Raw genomic sequence first — 24,456 nt, 5'->3', positions numbered from 1 at the left:
GCCCTCCCTCTTTCAGACGGTTTCTGCGGCAGAGATTCCAGATCGAAACGTGTAGACTCGACACGGGGCGAGGCAACACATAGAGATCTGGCTGTTGCCAGGCTAACTGAAATTAGCTGGTTGCAGGAAACCCGAGTGATCAAAAGCTGCAGGTTCACTGTGATTACATTGTGGTGGGTCGACCGATTAAACATGGGCCGACCCGCTTATAGGTCCGTTATAGGGAGTCTAAATTGGATGATCAGCCAGTCATCATCATGGTTGGACATAAGGCATGGCATGTTTTTCGTATCAGTCATACTGGTTTTAAGATATTTATTTTTATTTTTTTCATACAGGACTGTTGTTATCCACATTATCTTCTGAAAAGAAAAGAATTACTGCAGTTGATTGGCTTTAAAAAGCTTATTTTACTGTCATATGAACTGCATCATTTTGTTTTTTTCCATGTCTATATGGTAAAGACATAATCCCTTGAATATTTGGTCTGTCATTTCCTCCTGTTTCGACTGCATGGCGGATGCGCCGTGCTGCTGAAATGTTTACGCTTCAGCAGGACATAGCTGGGATCCAAAGTTTTCACCATCATCTTGAAGCTGCCTTTCTCTACTGCTGGGATATTCAGTTCTAGGCCTGGAGAGCTGGTGTCCAGCCTGTTTTTGTGGTTTCTCTGCTCCAGCATACTTGATTTAGTGCTTGAATCACCTGCACAGCAGCTTATCAGGCTCTGCAGAAGCCTGTTAATTACCTGCTGACTGAAATCAGGTGTGTTGAAGCAGGGTTAAAACTTAAACGTGCCGGATACCGACCCTCCAGGCCCGGAAGTGAATACCCCTGCTCTACAGCATTTATATGAATGTCATTCTTGACAAGGTGGAATGTGATTGTGTTTGTTGTTTCCCCCCATTGCTTGCTTTTTGTCTCACATGCAGTCCCTTTAGTGAACTTGTCTGGGGTGACAGCTGACTGCTACTTTTAAATTTAGCATTAGATTAGAAGGGATACGGATCTTAGTTTTAAGACGTTCTTGGTACTCGTGTTTTCGCCTATGGTGATGAATCAGTTGCTATCTTTCCACCGGCCAAAGTTAAAGTCACATTGGTCGTCTCACACACACACGTGGTGAAATGACATCTCTGTGTTTGACTTATCCCAGTGGAGAGCAGTAAGCTGCAGAAATGTCCACGCTTGGGAACTTTTGGTGGCCATTATTTTGCCAGGGTTTTTCCTGCATTCAAATTTGCGTGGCGGCTGCCTCTAGCTAATTTTGTGCTGCCCCAGTCTGATTTCATTCTGCCCCCAGCTATATTGATGTTATTTTAACTGCAGTTGCAGCGTTGCACCACTACAGAGGCGCTGTATCAGCAGCGGCGCACCGAAAAGCGCCAAAACCGCTGCAGAAAAAGAAGATCAAAATTGCTTTTCTCGCTAGTTGGTACTTGTCTATGGTTGGTGCTATTTATGTCCTGATTTTCCCCCAGGCTCTTCCATACCAGAGCAGGGCTGTACAGTGCGACAAAAAAAAAAAAAAACTGTGCGCGTGTCTGTCTATTTTTAAACGTAACACTGGTGCAACATCTTTGAATTACTATTTTCCCCAGAAATGTATTGAACAAAAGTAAGTTACGTGTAAAAAAAATGCTTTATACTGGCGCACAGTGTGAAGAAGAAGAAGAAGAAGAAAGTATCATTCCTATAGCACCTCTCAAGATAAAAATCACGAGGCGCAGACGTTACAGACATGACTCTTCATTGGAATGAGTTCTTCTGGGTCAAGAGCGTGCATTTCCACTTGACAGCTCCCTCCCAGTCATTCTTTGTTCAAAAACTTTCCTGTAAGCACCTCGTGTGGTCATCTGGATTCAGTGGAGGAAAATAAAGGAACCAGCAAAGGCACAAAGGCAGAACCGATCCAAAGTTTGGGATCAAAAGTGCAGCTACACGCAGATTGGCTAATCCTAAAGCTAACGGGTAGCAGTCTCACGATCAAGTGGTGCACAGAAAAATATGATGATCGTAAAACTAAGAAAGACTAGACTCTACAAGCGGATGAAAAGCCCCACCATCCTGTTTATTCTGCAGCACTATGGATCAGAACCGCTGCAGATGCGAGTCACATTACTGCTACAAGACTAAGGCAAGTCGTTGTAGTATATAATTCACAAACGCTTCTATCTTTGAACATAATTTAAACTGGATTATTGCCAACCCGTACATAAAAGACATGCCACCATTACATTGTCAGCAGCAGAAATGTTATTACCATTTCCAACACAAATCCATGTTAATCAAATGCATTATATTTTACTGGATATATTTCTGTGTTATTTTGACTAAGATGAGTGTTAATAATACAAACCTAAAATGTAGGTCAAAAATTAAAAAAATATTTTTAACTATGAATATCAGATGGGAAAAAGGGAACTAAACACCAATCTAATGCGTATTATTGAGCCTTTTATAATAAGAGTCTGTTATTTCAACCTGATAATTTTGTTGTTTTATTTCATTTTTTTTAGCTGCAAACCAGTTTTGTTTCACTTAAAACGTCAAATGGAATATTCAATTAATCAACAGAAGCTTAGATTAGAACACTTAACGTATGCATGTGCTGGCGCATGGTCAGGATGGTACTACCTCTGCCTCAATTTGAGCCAGGAAAAAACCCTGATTTTGCAATCACATTTGCTCAACAGCATTTGCAATAGATAGTTGTTTTGGTCCACGTTTGGCCTTTTAGAAAAACTTCCAAACCACAGACGTGACTCTTCATTGGAATGAGTTCCTCTGGGTCAAGAGCGTGCATTTCCACTTGACAGCTCCCTCCCAGTCATTCTTTGTTCAAAACTTTCCTGTGGTGTTTGTGTTCCCACTGAAACACTTTTCCACTGTGACCAGTCTGAACATTGTCTGGGTTATAGTGGTATATTAAATTTTCATGTCATAACAAAAATAAACATCAGTTGTCCAAACCAGTATACCACACAGGCCTGAAATTGGACCAGAAAATCTTTTTGTGTTTAAAAACTCCCAAACTCCCTCATTGATGTGATCTTTAAGGAGTGCCACTGCAATTTAATGCACCAATAAGGGCAGTGTCCTATGTAATTTGAAGACTTTCATATGAACATGCTGTTATTTCTTAAATTAATTTTTATTCTATGTTCAGAGACCTGGGTGGCAGTTGATGGTTCTCACCATCTCACCAGTTTCCCAGTCTTCACAGTGTGCTTGCACCAGGGTTTGCCTCAAGTTGCACACATTTTCCTGTCACGTGTATTTCTGTTATCACATAGTTTGCATAGACATTTACCTACGTGGTTTTACAGCTCCTTTTTGTGCATAAACAAGCTTATAAATGATACCCCATTATTTTTATTCTTAGCTCAAGTAAGATAGTTCTGTTGTTTTGTCTAGGGCTGCACCGATCTATCGGCCTCGATCTCGGGGTTTTTTTCAAGACCTGTGATCAGCCAAAAACTGCAATCAGTGCACCTCTTGTTATTGTTAAAGCAAATAAAATATTTAATTTGGACAAGTGCAAGGTTTTTCCTGGCTCAAATTGAGGCAGAGGTGGTACCATCCTGACCATGCACCAGCACATGCATACTCTGTGCATGCCTCACCATTTTAAAGGCAAAATAATAAAAAAAAGGCTCAATAATATGCATTAGACTGGTGTTTAGTTTCCTTTTTCCCATCTGATATTTATAGTAAAAAATATTTTAAAATAGTTGACCTACATTTCAGTAACATTTTAAGTTTGTATTAATAACAATAACAACAACTGAAGATGTGTCGCGCCGGTTTCACCACGACATCTATGGCAAAGCTCACTCCACCAACTTTTCATTCGATTGTTGTGCTGAAAGGGATCTTTAACAACCAGTCCTAGGAAAATTCTTAGTCAAAATAACACAAATATATCCAGTAAAATATAACGCATTTCATTAACATGTATTTATATTGGAAATGGTAATAACATTCAATTTCAGCTGCTAACAATCTAATGGTGACATGTCTATTATGTACGGGTTGGAACTTGGCAATAATCCAGTTCAAATTATGTTCAAAGATAGAAGCGTTTGTGAATTATATACTACAAGTCCAACTAGCCATTCCCCCCATCTCCACACATTTTTCTCCTCCTGCTCCCTCACATCCTCACACAATCATACACATAGGACCTTGGGGGTGGACAAGTCAGGGGGTGTGGGTATGGACCCCATTTCCGCATTCCTGTGGCAACCTGCACCCCAACTGTTTTTGCACATTAAACACTTCCACCAACGACATTCCACGCAAACACACACTTAGGGCCTTGGGAGTGAGCACATTCAACGGCATTTGGCAGGGGGATTTTTCAGCCTCATCCCGAATGCCGGTGCCCACTTCCAATTTTAAACTGCACTTAAAGAGCAAGTCACCCCCTACAAGAAACTTACTTCATGTTTGAAAAATGCAACAAATGCTGTTACTTGGCAGACCGAGAGGGCGGAGCTGCTAACAAATCCACACAGGCTCACAATGGCATTATGACATCATAATGTACCAGATGACATCATAGCATACCTCTTAGCCAATAGCAGTGGCAGATTTAAATTCAAATACAGTGCAGAATTTTTCCCTGACGACGGCGCAACACTGACAGTTTTAGGCAGAATATTTCAATTTTAACCAAGATGCACTGAACTGCCAAATTATTGACGACACGTGTCTGTAGCATGATTAGACACTCCTTTATGTAGTTTATCAGCAAAAAAAAAAATGTGATTTGGGGGTGACTTGCTCTTTAAGGGCCATTCCCATCTGTACTTGGTCGGCCCTGCCCGGATAGCTCCAGTCGGCCCCAGCCTGGCCCGGTTGATTCCACACATCCTTGCTTAGGTATGCAAGGAATGCAGTCAGAGACATTTTCAGCTTCTAGGCAATCAGCATGATAATGAATGATAATGAATTGAGCATGCCTTAAGCCCATGTGGGCTGATTCTACCCACCAATCAGAGGCTTGCTCTAATGGAATGTGTGATAAGCCGGCTTATCAGTCAGCAGTGGGTGTGTTGGCCCTGGTCAGCCTGAAGCAGGCCACCTCAGAAATGGGCCACTCCCATCAGTACCTGGTCGGCCCAGCCTGGATAGCATAGCTTGCTTACATATCTTGGTGGCCTGCCTTTTTTCAGGGTGTAACAAGACTGTTTTTCAGCTCTCTTTCTGAGGTGGTCTGCTTCTAGTGAGAAAAGCAATTTTTGATCTTTGTCTGCAGCGGTTTTAGTGCTTTTTGGTGCACTGCTGCTGATTAAGCGCCTGTGTAGTTAAAATAACATCCATGTAGCTGGGGGCAGAGTGAAATCTGACTGGGGCGACACAAAACTAGCCGGAGGAGGCCGCCATGCAAATTTGAATGCAGGAAAAACTCTGCAAGTGTGTCAAAACGGGTACAAAAGTTTTGTTTTCAAAATTAGAAAAATTAAAGTCTAAAGGAACAAATATGATTTTGCAGTTCAAACAGCAGTGCTCAATATGTTCATTTATTTTTGAGAACATTACCTCATGTCCAGTTGAAACTGGTATTGTTTCATGAGTATTCATGTTGGTTTTCTCAATAAAAGGAAATTGAAACATTGACGTAATCGGTATCGGCAAGTCAGGTTTTTGGTGCACCCCTACTGTATGTCTAGCTAGGTCTGTAGAGGTCTGACGCAAGGAATAGAACATTTGTAGCTCATGTGTAGAATTGGTTGGTCCTAGAGGCTCTTGATAGTCAGACTCCAGCGTCAGCCTACTCCTTGTGAAGCTCCCACAAAATCTCGAATGGACTTATGTCAACAGTCCTCTCCAGGCTGTTCTCCCAGTTGTTGGCACGTATTTCTACCACTTTCACTCACCTTTCTATAAATCTGCTTGAATACAGCAGCTTCCTTAGCGATGACCTTTTCTGACATCCCCTCCTTGTGGAAGGTGGCCATGACTGTTGTCTGGTCAGCAGTTTTCACCATGATTGTGGATCCTACTGAGCCATATCTGAGACCATTTAAATGGTCGGGAAACATCTGCAGGTGCTCGAGTTAATTAGAGGATTAGGTTTGGACGCCACGAGTTTCCAAAATTTTAACCTTTTCCGGATTTTTTTTATACTGATTTTTTGGGTTTTTATTACCTGCATATGGAAGCGTATGTGTAACACAAATCCTTTTATTATGCAGTAGCAGAAATTATATTTCATTTTCATGTTACCACTGCCAAATTTGACTCATAAGTAAAATTAATAAGCAATCTTCCAAACAGCTTTTTAATTTTCCTCTTCATCATTGCTTATTCTGTGACTTAATGAACAGTATAAAGAAAAAAAACATTTAAGATTTAATTTTAAAATTACGCTCCAGCAAAAATGTAACAAAATGCAATTAGAAATGTCAAATTAGAAAATTAAACTGCATTAGCAGAAATGCTATTCACTACACAACTGCTTAGTGTGTCTCACAATTAAAATGAAAAAGCATTTCTCAAAACTGCTTTTTCATTTTCTTCTTCATCATGCTTATTCTGTGACTACATGAAAATGATAAAGAAAAAGGCATTTGAGAACTAATTTTCAAATAACACCAGGGTTTCCCTTACATAGGCGTAGCCGTGGCGGCCCGCCACGGCTGAAATCCCACCGCCATGCCTACAAGATCCCAAGTTTTTTTTTTTGCGCTGTTTCCCGAATAAGCAGCAGAAACTACTATGTTGTCGCTTGTGATCACAGCCGGCGGGCAGCAAGGAGCAGGCAGGGCAAGGTGAAGTTACAGCATAAGTTACTGAGTTTAATATTAGAAAGGTAGCAGTGGATATAATGCTTTGTGGTTTACATGTTTCAATAGCATTAAGATAAACGAGTGTTGACGATCTTGACAGGGTTTCTTCCAGTGCTTATTAGGCCAGGTTCTCCTCCCCCCACCAGGCTAATCATCACTTGCTCATGTAAAATTTATTTATTTTTTCATGTCTGACTTTAACTGCATCTAATACTGTATTACGGCGTGAGCGCAACAGCGACAACTTAGGATCGATGTGTGAGCAGCGTGAGAGGTCGGGTGTTTCATCTGAACCCTTAAAACCCCCAGCAGGCTACGTTGCACTATTGAAGAAGAAAAAGAAGAAAATATAATTTCTATAGCGCCTCTCAAGATAAAAATCACGAGGCGCTTATTGACGCGTTAGCGCGTGGCGCTAACAACTTAGCGATGTGACATGTCTCGGAGAAAGCGTAAAAACACGTTGGACGCTTCTTCTGAAGCGGGAAAATAACACTTCTTCTTAAGCATAGCACGACGTCGCCTCGGCTCGTTCACGGCCGAGCCGGTGTCGGTACAAGATCTTCTCGGGTGCAAAATCGGCTCGGGGTCCGTTGACTGCCGATGACGTCTAAGTAGTTGATTGGCTGAACATGAACCTTACGGAATTACGTAATCACGTTACGTTGTTATCACGTTACGTTGGTCCAGGCAAATCTTTCCGTTGGAAAGATGGACAACTTTTTCAAAGAAATCCATCATTACCTCTTTGAAAATACACTTTTAGCATAGAGCTGCATGTATATTAGGGCTGAACGATTAACTGCATGTGCAATTAAATTGCGATGTGACAAAAGGAGATTTTCTAATCGCAAAGGCTGCAATTTGGCAGCGAGTGGTTAGCGCAATGCTAATATACATGGAAAAACCCATAGGAATGCTAATGCTAATATCACCGATTACATTATTACAAATTATGAATTAGAAACGTGCCAAATGATTACATTTGGAGTCTAATAGAAAGTAAAACTACCATCAATCAAATAAGTACAGACAGGTATTTTAGTAAAGCCAGAACACTTTTAACTCCAGAGTATTGGCTAGCAGCTATGAGCGTAACTGAACTACGCATGGACAAGACGCCAAAAACTCTAAACACAAAATACTTCAATAAACGGGACACACTTCTTTCCTGCAAATACAATTTCACAGGTGTTGCTAATACCAATGATTTTTCAAGGGATTTGCTCAAAGAGGAGTTCAACATTATGAATACAATATAGTGTTTTATTTTACAAATACCATTATAAACACAAACTTACGTCGTAAGAAACATCATTTTAATAACAAAACTGCTAAATTCTTTCCAACAGTATAGATGTGTAGTGTATTTTGTCCGAGTGGGTTTGCCGTACTTTGACGTCATCGGCAGTCGAAGGACCCCGAGCCAATTTAGCACCCGAGCAGATCTTGTACCGACACCGGACTGAGCTTGATAACATTGACCCAGCACAGCCACTGGGTCGTTGGAGCTGCCCCGTGACTGCCTGATGGAAAACCAGCGGGTTTGATCAGACTCGTAAAGTTTTTTGTTTTTGCTGGGGACCCCCTGTATTTTACCGCTCCCTCCTGCAGTCTTGCCCTATTAAAATTTAAAATGATTCTGTAAATTCCGTGTATCAATAGAAACAATCTCTGCCTCTGCCAGCTGCAGTAAATGTAGTCTCCAAATAATAAATAAGAGGTGCATTCATCTGTGTATCTCCTTTGGTCCGCATTAGTGATATTGTCAGCACCAGAACAGTGAAGCAAAGAAAGATTCCTGAGTTTGTTAGTAATTTTATTTATTAGGTACATCTAACCTGTTCTATTTTTCTCTGAAATGAGATCAAATCAGTGCTTCTATGGGTTTTCTCCAATCTGCACTGGAAATTTTTACTTTATTTATTAGAGACTTGTCATAATTTCTCAAAAAAGCCCCCCCCCCCCCCCCCCCCCCCCCCCCCCCGCCATAGCTGGAAAAATTCCTAGGGGAAACACTGAACACACCAACAAATGTGTAACAAAATTCTATTTGAAATGTCTAATCTGAAAATTAAAATCCATTAGCAGAAATGCATTTTCATTTTCACTTTACAACTGCTTAGTGTGACTCACAATTAAAATGATACAGCAATCCTCTGAACAGCTTTTTAATTTTTTTGACATTTCTAATTGAATTTTGTTACATTTTTGCTGGAGCGTTATTTGAAAATTAAATCTGAAATGTTTTGTTCTCAATACCTTTCATTAAGTTACAGAATAAGCAATGATGAAGAAGAAAATTAAAAAGCAGTTTGGAAGATTGCTTATTAATTTTTATGAGTCAAATTTGGCAGTTCTTAATATGAAAATGAAATATCATTTCTGCTACTGCTCAATAAAATTATTTATGTTACACATATGCTTCCATACATTTAGGCCATACTTATTAAAAATACAAAATATAGGCAAAGATGTGAATATTTCACTCTGTAATATATGAGTTTCTCCTTCTGAAATGAGTCACTAAAATAGTGAACTTTTTCAGTCTTCTTCTTTTTAGATGTACCTTTATGAAAATTCTTAGTTTTTTACCAGCTTCTAAAATTATTCAAATCTAACTTGTACATACATACAAACAAAGCTAAGCAAACAAAGTTGGTGGTAGAGTCATGTTGCTGTTAGCCAATCAGAGGAGAGATGTTCAGATATCAGGAAATAATGAGTTAGACTCCATATCCTGCAGTTTTCTGCTCATCTTTAGTCTGGCTAACCTCTAGTGGCTGAAACAGGAGCACAAGAGCATTTTTTCCACAGAGGTCGACTCACAAGACATTCATTATAATAAACAAGTGAACTTGGTCTTTAACGTCCCACCGCAGCATTTCAGTCCACATCACGGGACTGTGATGTGTTTGAGATAGTGAGTTGTTTATTGAATAATAAGCCCTGGCAGACCCCTCAGCTCAAATCCCTGCTGAACCCAGTAGAACAGTACTGTACCATGTCATGTACTGAAAACACAAAGTGACTTCACCACCCCCAATGTGTTTGGTTCTGACTGAGACATTCACTCCTCACTTGTTTTTGTCCTTTTTAGCTGGAGAGGATCAACCTATCGGCAGCTCAGACGCTCAGAGCAGCTTTCAAGAAGGTGAGCTGGAACTTACACTAATAACGTGACCTGCATGCTATCTTTTAGCATTGACTTCCACTTTTATGCAGAAAGAACGACAGTTTTGTATGTTTGACTCTGACTTGATGTATGTTAATTTCCCGTTTAGAAATGACAGCAGAACAACTTTGCATCACATATTCCTACAAAGAAAACAACTTGCACCAATCAAACCATGAAAAACTAAGCTTAACAATTTTATTTAGACATCATGTGTGCAGTATTAGAATGCTAGTAATGTTTTGATGTTTAAAAGAAATGACATTTCATTTCAATGTAAATTAGTTATTTATTATTATTACGATTTTCAGTATCGGCCTAAATTGTGAGTCCTAATTTCTTTTCTCCATTCATGTACTTATTCGGCCACTAAGGGGCAGAACAGCTGCATGAATGTGTTCGTTTTTACTTTCATCTGCAGGAAATGTATTATTATTTTTTTTATCTGCTCACTCAAATTGAAATACACCTTGCACTAGTGGTTCCTCTAATGCAGTGGTACTGAATAGGTGGGCTGCGAGCAAGACGGTATCAACTGGGAGCTCAAAAATAGCTAGGAAGGGGTTCATGCAGACCTGGGTCCTGAGAGCCCCAGAAAGGACAGTTTGAAACTGGCCCCAGAAGCTACGGGGTTTCTGACATGACGAGAAGAAGAAACAATCTTTTATACAGCGCCTCTCAAGATAAAAATCACGAGGCGCTTCACAAAGACAAAACAAAAATGTAAAAATATAAAAAAGCATTTAGAAAATGTTTCAAAATATATTTAAAATGAGCAAAAATAGGCAATTGGGATTTAAAAGAAAAAATGTTAAAGAGAGAGAGTGAATAGGAAAGAGGGAAATCAGTGGATCCTGAGGAAGGTGGAATAGGTGGGGAGAGCAGAATAAAGAGAGAGTGGTGAAGAAGGTCATACAAAAGCCAGCTTGAACAAGTGAGTCTTCAGCTGCTTTTTAAAGGAGACCACTGAGTCCATTGATCTCAGACTCAGGGGGAGAGAGTTCCAGAGTCTGGGGGCCACAGCAGCAAATGATCTGTCACCTTTGGTCTTTAGCCTGGTGCTGCACAACCAGTAGGCTTTGATCACTGGACCTCAGGGACCTGCTGGGGGTGTAGGGACTAAGAAGATCACCAATGTAAGATGGTGCTTGTCCATGTGAGGCCCTATAGACCAGAACCAGGATCTTGAAATGAACGCTGAAGTTGACTGGCAGCCAGTGAAGCTGGAGGAGAAGCGGGGTGGTGTGGGTGTGTTTGGAGGACTTGGTCAGAAGACGAGCACAGGCGTTCTGAACCACCTGTAGACGGTTCAGGGAGGTTCTGCTCAGACACGTGAAAAGAGAGTTACAGTAGTCTAAGCGTGAGGAGATGAAGGTGTGGATAACTGTCTCAAGTTCAGAGCTGGACAGAATGGGACTCAGCTTAGCAATGTTCCTGAGATGGAAGAAGGAAGAGCGAACAAGAGAACTGACATAAGAATCCAGGGTGAGAGCTGGGTCAAAGGTCACGCCAAGATTCCTGACAGAGGGTTTGGTGTGAGAAGCAAGCTGACCAAGAGAGTCTGACTTAGGGAACCAGCTTGTCTGGAGCACAGATGAGGATCTCTAGTCTTATCTTCATCCAGCTGTAGAAAGCTCCCAGCCATCCAGGTTTGGATACAATCTAAGCAGGTGTGTAACATCTGCAACTTAGACATCTCATGGGGCTTAACCCCCAGAAACCCAAATTTAGAAACCATCTGCAAAATCTTTTTTTAACCTTTCACATGGGCCTATTTACACATTTTAACAGCCAATAGTGTTGCAGAACTAAACAATAGGACCTATTAGCAATTTAAATGTGGTTTTAAAAAGAAAAAAAATGGGGAAGGTTTATTTTTGTAGACTTAAATCTGATGTTGTAATATTACAACCGTGGGTCTTTGGGGGTTAAAGGAGATGTACAGTTGGATGTCATCTGCATAAAGATGGTAGGAGATTCCTTTGATGGAGCTCAGGATGTGCTGAAGAGGGAGCAGATAGAGGAGGAAGAGCAGAGGCCCCAGCACAGAACCTTGTGGGACACCATGGGTAAGAGAGGTAGTGGAGGACCTAAACGTGGAGACGGCCACAGAAAAGGAGCGCTCAGAAAGATAAGAGGAGAACCACTCCAGAGCAGTTCCTGATAGGCCTACCCAGTCTCTCAGCCTCTCCAGTAGCAGGTGATGGTCAACAGTGTCAAAGGCTGCAGTCAGGTCCAGCAGGACCAGAACAGAACAGTCCCCTGCATCACTGTGAGTCAGAAGGTCACTAGAGACCCTAAGAAGAGCTGTTTCACTAGAATGAGCTCTACGAAAACCTGACTGGAAGCTATCATAGATGTTATGTTCATCAAGAGCAGCTGTGAGTTGTTTAGCCACAACTTTTCCAAGATCTTGGAGATGAACGGAAGTTTAGAGATGGGTCTGAAGCTGCTATGGAGAGAGGGGTCAAGACTCGGTTTTTTAAGAAGCGGGTGGATTACAGCGTTCTTAAAGTAAGCAGGAACCTGACCAGAAACCAGAGAAGCATTAATTATAGAGAGCACGCTGGGACCGATGGACTGAAAAGCATTTTTAAACAAAAATGAGGGTAAGATGTCGAGGGGGCATGCAGAGGTCTTCATAGAGTTAACTAGTTTGGTTTACTCAGTCAAAGAAACAGGAGCAAAGCTATCTAGGATGACTGGTCGGGTTGGAGTCGGGAGAGGCAGCGATAAGGCTGAGGGAGAGATGCTAGATCTGACTTTATTGACTTTGTCCACAAAGAAAGACGGAAAGTTTTCACAGGACTTTAATATCGCCAACCATTCCCATTTCATTAAGGTGCATCCATATAAATGGCCCACCCCGTATATCTGCAGGAAAAGTTGTCAGACTAAGTAATCACTTGGATATAGCCTTTTACTCTAGCTTGTAATTAGTTTATGTTCCCTGGTTTTTATTTTTAGTCACTCATGATGAAGGTAAAAAAAAAAAGGTTAATCACACTGCACATGGATTTATCTCTAGCACCTGAAAAAAGAACAAAAAAAAAAACAATAGTCAAGTTTTTTTTTTAGGGAGTAACAGATCTGCCCTTACATTAAGCGGGTTCGTCCTTTGTCAGTGCAGTATATTTACCCCAAAAGTTTAAGATGTGAAGCTACACTGGTCTCACAGGCAAGTTGGTTATCACTGTAAAGATAACTAGTTTTTATGGTATCAGTTATTTCCATATTCTTCTAAAGCAGTTTGACATCAAAAGTCTTATATTTTCATGTGAACAGATTTAAAATGGTGTTGCATTGAAATATTTCTATACAGGCACTTACAAGGGCATCTAAGCATTGTCTTTCTGTGTGCTAAAAACTACAGACTGCTGGTGCTGGTAGCAGATGTGGTTACCCAGTAATTGGAAAGTTGCAGGGTCCATCCTGGGTCCCATCAGATAATTCAAAATTCAATTCAAAAATACTTTATTAATCCCAGAGGGAAACTGATTAATTAATGCTGGTGTTGAATCCTTGGGCAAGACGCTTAACCCACCTTGCCCTCCATTGGTGGTCAGAGGGATTGTGACGCAGGTGTATTGCCATTTACCATTTATTTATTATAAAGAAAAATCTCTCCAAATATAGCTAATAACAAACATGCTAAACTCTTTCCAAAACCTCTACATGTGAAAGAGCAGAACCCCCAAAAAGACATAACCCAAACTGTGACCAGCATTTCTTATCTGTACCACTAGAGGGCGCTAGAGTACCATTATAGAGAAGGACTGTTTCAAAGTATTCATTTGGTCTACTCTCGGTTTGAATATTTGTACTATTCCAACTAGATTTAGATGTTGTTTGTATAGGATGGATGGAACGAATCAGAGCCCACACAGTCAAACATTTTGCCTCACGGTTTTTATTCAGCAAAACTAAATATTTTCAAATTTACTGTTAATTGATAATCAAATGAATCATCTTTGCATTACAGTGCTGATCTAAAAGATTTTATCGTTTTATCAATGTTGCTCTATGTTCTATATATCACCTTCAAAATGCTGCAGGTGTATTTGCAGCATGTAGATAAGAATTTAATAAAGGAGAGACTGCATCCTGAAGTAGGAGATCATTTAGTTGCTTTCTTGTATTTGTTTATTTTTATTTATTAATTTATTTATTTTTAGGAATTTTATACTAAAGTAATGAAATAGTTTCAGGTTTATATTGCTCATCCTACATTAGGGGTGTAACGGTACACTAAACTTGTAATCGGTTCAGTGGTTTGAAGAGCTCGGTTCGATGAATTTTCGGTATATTATTATTAGATTATTTATTTAATATCTGAAGGGGCTCCTAGTGAGCAGAACCAGGTGTCATCACAGGCTGCTAATCTAGCATGATGTATTTAATTATTTCACAGGTTATTAGCACCACAGACATATATACGTAGATGCCCTGTGGTCTGGCGCTGTCTTTTGGAGATGCCGTAATGGCCGACTGCCATTTTAGATAGATTAGCCCCCAGTGCATTCATTTCAACTGAGCAAGGTGCTCACCCAACTAAAAAACATGTTTTATCAAGCATTTTCACAAAATCAAACACAAGGTACGGCATCATAATTAAAATATAATTAAATAAAAAAAAAGATTAAATATAAAATCTTATCTGGTAGACTAGAAAAGTCACTAGTAATCCCACATGATCTGTTTTCAATAGTACGCTGCTTGTTAGGCTGCACAGAAACAGGCATAGTTGCTCACTCTACACTGACTTTGGAGAGTGAGGAGACCCATCTAACATGGTGGCGACACTGGTACACTCTCCAGCACCCAATGGGGCGTCTACGTATTTATGTCTATGATTTGCACAGCTCATTCTCATACAGACGAGTGTTGTGTTAGACATGTTTTTATTTCTTAAAAACTCGCCTCACACCTCCCAGAGTTTCTTCTTTAAAACTCGTATTAAATAACGAGCGTCCTCTGCGCCAGATTTTTCATTGTAAGATGAAATCTGTACATTAGTTGTCACAGCGGAAAAGTTCAGCAGACATGTTTGTTTACATGTTTGCCTCTGCGTGTCTGCACACTGTGAGAGAAGGGAGGGAGAGGCGACACAACGCTCCGTTCAGAGTCTCTACACAGACTCCACAGTAGCAGCGACAGTCAACTGGTCTGATCCGCTCTGAAAGACATTGATAAGAATTTGCAGATCACATTTTAAAAACGGAGACCGGGCACGTGCAGCCACCATGCGTCACTCAATACAGGGTCCGTGCGGAAACTCGCCTAGGAACTTTTATCTGCTGCACTTAAATCATGCAAATGTGTGAAAAATTCATTATTTAACATAAAAAATAAACCGAAACGCTACGCAAGAGGACCGAACTGAACTGCCCGAACCGAAGCGGTTCGAATAACCCCCATGAACCGTTACACCCCTACCCTACATGCATGTTTGACCTCGTTTACAGGCGGAGAGGGAGAACCCTGGTCTCACACAGGACATCATAATGAAGATCTTGGAGAAAAAGAACGTTCAGATCAACTTCACTGAATCTCTGCTGCGCATGGCGGCGGATGATGTTGAAGGTAAGTTAAGGAAACGATGTTTTGGGTTTTCTCGCCCTAATTTCATGTTTGTTTTTTTGAGCGTGTTGATAAATGTATCTGTGGGAATGTTCTCCTGCAGAGTTCATGATCGACAGGCCTGAGCAGGAGTTCCAGGACGTAAATGAGAAGGCCAGAGCACTGAAACACATCCTTAGCAAAATCCCAGATGAGATCAATGACAGAGTACGCTTTCTACAAACTATCAAGTGAGTGTCTGCAACTTAACACACGGGTTTTTAAACCATCTAGAGCAGGGGTGTCAAACTCATTTTAGCTCAGGGGCCACATTGAGGGAAATCTAGTCCCAAGTGGGCCGGACCGGTAAATTAAAAAATACTTCAGATTGTTTTCTTTGTTTTAATACAGTCAATATAAAACAAGGCTGGAGCCTGAGGACAGTGTAGTACAAGTACAACACCTGAAGTGTACTTGAAAATTTGAAAAAAATTTAAAAATCAACAAATAAAAACATTCCTTAGTGATCCAAAGAGCTTACAGATCACATGGCAAGATCAGTTTCATGCAGCACTTAAAGTATATTTGACTCATTTTACTTTACATCTTTTAGCTTTCACCAGCACATCAATATCAGAAGTCACATCCCGAGTGGCAGCCAACTTCAGGATGTGACTCAAGTTCTTGTGTGGGCCTTGAGCACAGCTTTGTTTTATTTATACTCATTACAGAGAAAACTTGCTCACAAAGATAAGTTTATTTTAACTCTACATTGTAAAGTATGAAAATAAAGTTTACACATCCGGCCCGCGGGCCGCATATTTGACACCCCTGATCTAGAGCAAGAGTATTCAATGCCGGGCATAGAGGCTCCATAGGTGCTTCGTCCACTAAATCAAGTATGTTTGAGCAGAGAAACCACAAAAACATGCTGGATACCGGCCTTCCAGGCCCAGAATTGAATACCCTGATCTAGAGACAAGTTACCTTAAATATCTTGTGGATCAGAGAAATCAGTTCTGAGGTTCTTCCCAAGTCGATATCAGAACACTTTTAATGATTGTTATGTAAACATAGAGCCTCGTGTTTCATTCTGAGTAGTTGGTTTGAAGTTCTGTTTCTTATCCAAGTTGCATTCTGTTCACAGAGACATAGCAAGCGCCATAAAAGACCTCCTGGACTCGGTCAATGCTGCCATTAAGAGACACCAGTACCAGACTCGCAGAGTGAGTAGTGGAGCATGTCTGTTAATGTTTAAAATCTTATCTTTGCTTCTGCTAATCATTCCTTACTTTTAATGCTCATAAAGCCCCTGGAGCACCAGAAAAAGGAGTTTGTGAAGTACTCGAAAAGCTTCAGTGACACCCTCAAAACATACTTCAAAGACGGAAAGTAAGTGTGACCCCTGATGGTATGGAAGAGAACAGGAGAAGATTTGTGTTTATTGTGTAAAACACACATTACCTGGCTTTAGACCCTCGAGTCAGTCCAGTTTATGCTGCTAAGTTGAGCTTTCTTGTTCAGAAAAGGAAATCTAGTGAATTAGCTAATTAATGTCTGATGACTGATTTTATTTTTAGTGAACTTTTAGTGAACTTCCCCCAAAACACACACCAGAGCAAAAAATAAAAAGAATTGCATCAGCACAGCTAAAGTTATTCAAAAACACAACTGCCTGCACAGAAAAATGCACGAGGGACCTCTAAGGGTCAAATTTACAGTCAGGTCCATAAAAATTGGGACATCAACACAGTGCTAACTTTTTTTGGCTCTATACACCACCACAATGGATATCAAATGAATCGTCAAGATGTGATTTAACTGCAGACTGTCAGCTTTTATTTGAGGGTATTTACATCCAAATCAGGTGAACGGTGTAGGGATTACAACATTTTGCATATGTGCCTCCTACTTGTTCAGGGACCAAAAGTAATGGGACAATTGGCTTCTCAGCTGTTCCATGGCCAGGTGTGTGTTATTCCCTCATTCTCCCAATTACAATGAGCAGATAAAAGGTCCAGAGTTCATTTCAAGTGTGCTATTTGCATTTGGAATCTGTTGCTGTCAACTGTCAAGATGAGATCCAAAGAGCTGTCACTATCAGAGAAGCAAGCCATCATTAGGCTGAAAAAACAAAAGAAACCTATCAGAGAGATAGCAAAAACATTAGGCGTGGTCAAAACAACAGTTTGGAACATTCTCAAAAAGAAGGAACGCACCGGTGAGCTCAGCAACACCAAAAGACCCGGAAGACCAGGGAAAACAACTGTGGTGGATGACCAAAGAATCCTTTCCCTGGTGAAGAAAACACCCTTCACAACAGTTGGCCAGATCACGAACACTCTCCAGGAGGTAGGTGTATCTGTGTCAAAGTCAACAATCAAGAGAAGACTCCACCAGTGTGAGGGTTCACCACAAGATCTAAACCATTGGTGAGCCCCAAAAACAGGAAGGCCAGATTAGAGTTTGCCAAACAACATGTAATAAAGCCTTCACAGTTCTGGAACAACATCCTATGGACAGATGAGACCAAGATCCACTTGTACCAGAGTGATGGGAAGAGAAGAGTATGGAGACAGAAAGGAACTGCTCATGATCCTAAGCATACCACCTCATCAGTGAAGCATGGTGCTGGAAGTGTCATGGCGTGGGTATGTACTGTATGGCTGCCAGTGGAACTGGTTCTCTTGTATTTATTGATGATGTGACTGCTGACAAAAGCAGCACGATGAATTCTGAAGTGTTTCGGGCAATATTATCTGCTCATGTTCAGCCAAATGCCTCAGAACTCATTGGATGGCGCTTCACAGTGCAGATGGACAATGACCCAAAGCATACTGCAAAATCAACCAAAGAGTTTTTGAAGGGAAAGAAGTGGACTGTTTTGCAATGGCCGAGTCAGTCACCGGACCTGAATCCGATTGGGCATTCATTGCACTTGCTGAAGACAAAACTGAAGGGAAAAGGCCCCAGGAACAAGCAGGAACTGAAGACTGTTGCAGTAGAGGCCTGGCAGAGCATCACCAGGGATGAAACCCAACGTCTGGTGATGTCTATGTCTTCCAGACTTCAGGCTGTAACCAGTGTTGGGCAAGTTACTTCAAAACGGTAATGCATTATTTACTACTTGTTACCCTCATTTTAAAGTAATTCATTACATTACAGTATTACTGATTTGAAAATGTAAGGCATTACACTACTTTTGCATTACTTTAAGCTACTTTCAGCAAAACAACTTCAGTATGAATCTGGTAATCTGACGCTCAGTGAGCTCATGACATATATGTGGAAAGTGATGTGGTGTCTGAGCTAGGATTGCTGTTAAAAACAGTCAGATATAATAACAGTGCTTTAAAATGATTGTTTATTAATTAAAAGCAACAACAATCTGTACTCTCAGCATGCTGCCATCTTATAGTAACTGAGCAGGGAGTGAGGTTCAAAATTCAATTCAATTCAAAAATACTTTATTAATCCCAGAGGGAAATTGATTGCTGTAGTAGCTCAGGATAATAATAATAATCAAGTCGTCAAAGAGTTATTGTATATTACAATGGCTGTTGGCAGGAAGGATCTCCAGTAGCGGTCAGTGTTGCATAGGGATGGGTACCTTTGACATTTGAATCGATCCGGTACTAATTACCGGTACCTAGGAATCGATACCGGTACTTAACGGTACCAATTTTCGATACTTTTGAGTGTTTATTATTTTAATTCTCTTTTATAATTAAATATATATTTTTCTCAATATATAACAATATTTGATAAATATCACGATAACATACAACTGTTTGTATTTTAACATTGTCCTTGTAGTTTTATAAGCCCATAATTAAACTGAAGCAAACATCTTTACTGTGAACTAAATTTACTGTGTATCTTCATTCCTTTTGCCATCTTTTTTCATTTGATTTTTGCTACTGGGAAGTTAGAATTTCCGAGGAGAAAGCGAACGCACCATTAGCTGATAACAATGGTGGCAATGGAAGCTAACATATCAAGCTAACGATATCTTAAACAGTTTATTTAGCTGCTGGAGCAGATTAAAACGATGATGCCTCACACTTAGATCGTCACTGGTTTCGTCTTCACCCGTCACATTTAGTAAAGTGAAGCCAAACTTTAGAGCGCGTTCATGTTGTTCTAGTCGGAAATTCGGAGTTCCGAGGAGAAAGCGAACGCACCATTAGCGAAACGGAAGCTAATATATCAAGCTAATTATATTTACCTACCGGAGCAGATTAAGATGAGGATGTCTCATTTAGATAGTTGTCGCTGGTTTCATCATCCAGTTACCCATCACATTTAGTGAAGTGGACCCAAGCTTTAGCCTGCGTTCTCTCTACCATGCTGCTCTGTTTACAACTGGTTCACAGCAAGCGACGACAAAACGCTCCTGCGCATGCGCAGCTGTCTTGGCAAGTTCTCGTTAGGATGGACGGGTACCGAAATGAGGCACCGTTTGAAATGACGTGAATCGGTGCTCGGTCGGTACTATGGAATTCGGTCGGTACCTTAAAAAGTACCGAATTCGGTACCCATCCCTAGTGTTGCAGCGAAACTGAAGAAGCCTCTGACTGAAGACACTCTTCCGTTGTCGGACAGTCTTGTGAAGAGAATGCTCAGGGTTGTCCATCATTTTCTTGATTCTCTGGAGAATCCTTCTTTGCATGATCTCCTCCAGTGGTTCCACAGTCGTCCCCAGAACAGAACCAGCCTTCTTTATTAGGCTGTTGAGCCTTTTCAGGTCCCTGCTGAAATGGGGTGATGACAGGTGATGGGGGCTCCAAGCCTATATTTGACTTGGTCCCCAAATGCCTTGATAGGGCCCTGGATGTGGGACTGACTTCTATCACATGAATAAATATTAAATGCTTATATATTATTGCTTGTCACTAGTAAAACTGTGTATTGGGTATAAATCTACCTAATTTTTTTCTTTTTTTTTTCTTGATTTTATTTGAATAATTTTCTGCCCTTTCTCTCTCTAACCTTCCTGCATGCTGCATGTTTTCTCCGTCTTCCAGAAAATCTGTTTCCTAGATTTCCTACTTTCTAGCTAATCAGCCAAAGGGATCTACCAAACGCAAAAATAAATAAATAAATAAACAAATAAACGCTTAATATGCGCTGCGCTCCAGCAGCAATGAGTTGAAATCACCGGGGCACAGATTATGAACTCAGCTGAAAAGTACATGAAGTACGAGAGAGTATGGGCTTATATAAACGATCACAAACAAATTTGTTTTGGTGGAGTGATTTTGTGAATATAACAGCGGCCGCGTGCAGCACACTGCTGGAGTATTTGAGCCATTACCGCTGCGTCCTCTCTGCTCATAGAATGCCCACAAAGCTGAGTCCATAAATGACGTCATATATGACGTGGATACTGGATCTTTTTTCAGGCTTCCCGCTATTTGAATTTTTAGGAAACCCACATCTTGATTCTGGGTTTAAAAATGCCTTGTAATTACTGCGTTACTGACAAATACCGAGTAGATATTACCATTTTCTTTCCCTGTAATGCCTTACATTACCACATTACAGCAAAAAGCAATGCGTTACAGTAATTAATTACTTTTGTACCACGTTACTCCCAACACTGGCTGTAATTGACTGCAAAGGACTTGCAACCAAGTATTGAAATGTATACGTTTGATTTACGGTTCTTATTCTGTCCCATTACTTTTGGTTCCTTAACAAGTGGGAGGCACATATGCAAACTGTTGTAATTCCTACACCGTTCACCTGATTTGGATGTAAATACCCTCAAATAAAAGCTGACAGTCTGCAGTTAAAGCTCATCTTGTTTGTTTGATTTGATATCCATTGTGGTGGTGTATAGAGCCAAAAATGTTAGCATTGTGTCGTTGACCCTGACTGTAGAAATTCAAAGTGAGTTTAAAGTAACTGAACTGTGTGCTAGATGTGTTCTTAGATTATTTTGTGCATCAAACAAATTTTTTGTTTTATTTCTGTGGACCTATTTCTGTTGACAATCATGTAGCAATGACAGCTTTCTTTGATATTCAATATGTTCCAGTTTAGAAATGTGTAAGGGAGCAAGAGTGCTAGAACAGCTCCACCCAGGTGGATGTAAAGCCCCCTTCAGACAGGCCATGAAAAACGGAAATGTTCCGGAATCTGTCCGTAAGACCTTTCTGTCTGAATACAAACATCCTTTATCCGGACGAAGCCCCTAGTAACAGGTCCGGACTTGTTATGGACAGGTTGGCTGCTTCAGACTGGTGAGGTAAAGTTCCGGACAAGGGGGAGGGGACCGGGGGACGCTGTGTGCACCTAGATAGCCCGCTGCTGTAGCATGCTGCGAACCACGGCAGCTCGCCTCCTACGGTACCGTCTAGACGAGCGGCGGAGCGCTTCACACCGCTTCAGTGCTTCCTTTAACCATTGAGCTTCATCATCCAGGTCTCTTATGCATCTTCGTGTGCACAGAATTATGCTTAAGCACCTCGTGATTTTTATCTTGAGAGGCGCTATAGAAATTATATTTTCTTCTTCTTCTTCTTCTTAACATGAGTCCGATTCCCCCCCCACCCACCCCACCCCCCGCCGCCGTCAGACATCTGGAACTTTTCCCTGCTGTGTGAACGCAGCCGAAAGGACAAGTTCCGGTACAAAAGTGGTGTGTCTGAAAACACAGTTCCGATTAAAAACCGGATTGAATTGTCCGCAAAAGTTCCAGAATGTCAGTCTGAAAAGGGCCTTAGAGTAGGCTGGTCTGCCTTTGAGTGACTTGGAGCATAAACGACTTGGTAACATATTACCCAGGTGTTGAAATGTGATCCCCTGTCAACTTTCCTAACGTAACATTTCGTTGTGTGTTTGTTTGCAGGGCAATAAATGTCTTCATCAGTGCAAACCGGCTCATCCACCAAACCAACCTCATACTGCAGACCTTCAAAACAGTGGCCTAGCCCGCGCAGTCCACTACCCCCCTCCCCCAGCTTGTGGGGAGCGTGTGCTAAAGCAGCAGAAACCTTAAGAGCGCTTCACCCATTTATGTAAATTAGAGTTGATTTTAGGGTCGGGGTTGATTTCATTGGAGTCTAGATTCCAGTTCAATAGACTGAAAAGTGCCATTTGTTTTCTCAATGAGGATTTTCCAGTCTTGAAATGGAACTGAATGGGCCCAAAGTCTTGGTTAAATTGATTTTATTTGGAAAGTTTTAATTTATAACCCTGGTCTTGTTGGGAGGTGGTGAGGTGAGGTGTTTATCAAAGACTAATTGCCATTTTTCTAATATATTCATGTTGATCATTTTACTTTTAGCCTTTCAGTCACATCTGAGACCCTGTTCAATAGGAACGAGTCTTCGTCTTCTGTACTGGTTTCCTCTTCTCGCCTCGTGTTTTTTTTTTGTGTGTGTCATTTTGCCACCGTGTGTTTACGCAGGATTGGCAAGAAAAATCAACAAAAATGAAAAAAAAAAAAAACACCTGGTTGCAGGTGAAATGTTGCAAGGAGAAGAAACTGTGTTGGACATTTGAGAGGCAGACTGGGATTTTGTTTCTCGCAATTATCAGAAGACAGAACGCCAAATTGCTTCCAGCACTGTGTGCGCCTTACAAAGTCCGGTAACATTCCCTCCTCTCCGAGTGTAATGAAGTGGAACCAGTCCATGCTGTTAGGGGATGTAGAGAGTTAAGATTCTTCTGTATTTAACTGATATCTGGTTGCAAATGTTCAATAAATAGTTTCCAAATGAAGCCTTTATTAACTTTTGTGATGATTAGAAAAACTCTTAGATTAATGTAATGTAGCAATGGAGAAATCATCATTGACTTTAAATGCATTTCTACAACATAAAAAACGAGCCACTAATGTTATTTAAGCAATATCACGCTCGAGTTCGTGCATTGTTGCAGATTATCAGCACTGGTGAGATTCGGTCGTAGATGATCACACCTGTACAGAGGCAGTCATCTTCTTGTTCTGTGCAGTGTTGCTGTAGCTTTTGCAAAATGGTCAGCATCTCACCACAGGTCAGACTTTAGTTGCTGGAGTCTGCTAGTGTGGAGGTGTGTATATAAGGTCAATGACGCTAACATGATAGGCAGTGTTAGTTTATTAGTTACCTGCAATTTTAACAGGAGAGGACGTGCAAACGTCACCGCAGCTGCTGCATTGAAATTCACCAGTCCAGAGGGGGTCAAAAACATGACAGTCACTTGAAGTTATTGTGTCATTTGTACGTAAATGCTTTTGCAGATTTGTGTTTCTTCCCTTTGATGAAACATCTACTTTGCAAGTATTGCAAGTTGCCCTGTTGTCATCCTTTTTCATCAAGTAGAGTGGGGCAAAAAAGTATTTAGTCAGCCACCGATTGTGCAAGTTCTCCCACTTAAAATGATGACAGAGGTCAGTAATTTTCATCATAGGTACACTTCAACTGTGAGAGACAGAATGGTGATGTCGTTCCCGCCGACTGGATTCGATAAGGGAATTGTTTGCAAAAATGCGAACAGTTCTAGGAATTGAACCAGTGGGAACCAGTTCTGAACAAGAAGGTAAAACAATATCTAATCACTATTGTGTTAAATAAAAAAAGAAGATGATTATCAACAATAAGCAGTTTCCCCTGGACATTAGTACACATTCATTCAAGCAGTTTGGAAGCTCCCATGATAGGTGGACTGTTGTCTCTCTAAAACCAGCTTCTTGTAAAGAGTTTTAACACAAACTGAATCTGTTCTGTTAATTCATTGTTCTGTTCCATGGGTCCCCAGTCCATTCTTTTTTGCCCATGCTCAAGTTTCAGGTCCATTCCCAGTGTACGGGTCCTTGAACAAGTACTTGGGATTGTTCTCTTAGCTGCTAACACCCACCAGTATTTTTATGACACAGAATGTGTGCTCTTTAACAATCTTACATTTGTTCCAGTGGAAATTTAAGTGCATCAT

The 24,456-nt window shown here is 40.8% G+C and overlaps 1 protein-coding gene across 1 annotated transcript in view; it reads left to right on the top strand.

Moving 5' to 3' along the window:
- LOC107392130 (programmed cell death protein 10-B) overlaps positions 1-23,262 on the top strand; it is a 28,011-nt gene extending 4,749 nt beyond the window's left edge. Inside the window, exons 3-8 of the mRNA XM_015969728.3 lie at positions 9,898-9,951; positions 15,438-15,555; positions 15,656-15,782; positions 16,679-16,757; positions 16,841-16,923; positions 22,388-23,262. Of these exons, the coding sequence (XP_015825214.1) occupies positions 9,898-9,951; positions 15,438-15,555; positions 15,656-15,782; positions 16,679-16,757; positions 16,841-16,923; positions 22,388-22,469 (543 nt within the window). The 3' untranslated portion in view covers positions 22,470-23,262. The remainder of the gene's footprint in view (positions 1-9,897; positions 9,952-15,437; positions 15,556-15,655; positions 15,783-16,678; positions 16,758-16,840; positions 16,924-22,387) is intronic.
- The last annotated feature ends 1,194 nt before the right edge of the window (positions 23,263-24,456 follow it).

This window comes from Nothobranchius furzeri, chromosome 18 (assembly GCF_043380555.1).
Source record: "Nothobranchius furzeri strain GRZ-AD chromosome 18, NfurGRZ-RIMD1, whole genome shotgun sequence".
Classification (NCBI taxonomy): Eukaryota; Metazoa; Chordata; class Actinopteri; order Cyprinodontiformes; family Nothobranchiidae; genus Nothobranchius; species Nothobranchius furzeri.
The sequence above is the reverse complement of the archived record's forward strand: the minus strand, read 5'-3'. Positions and strand labels throughout refer to the sequence as shown.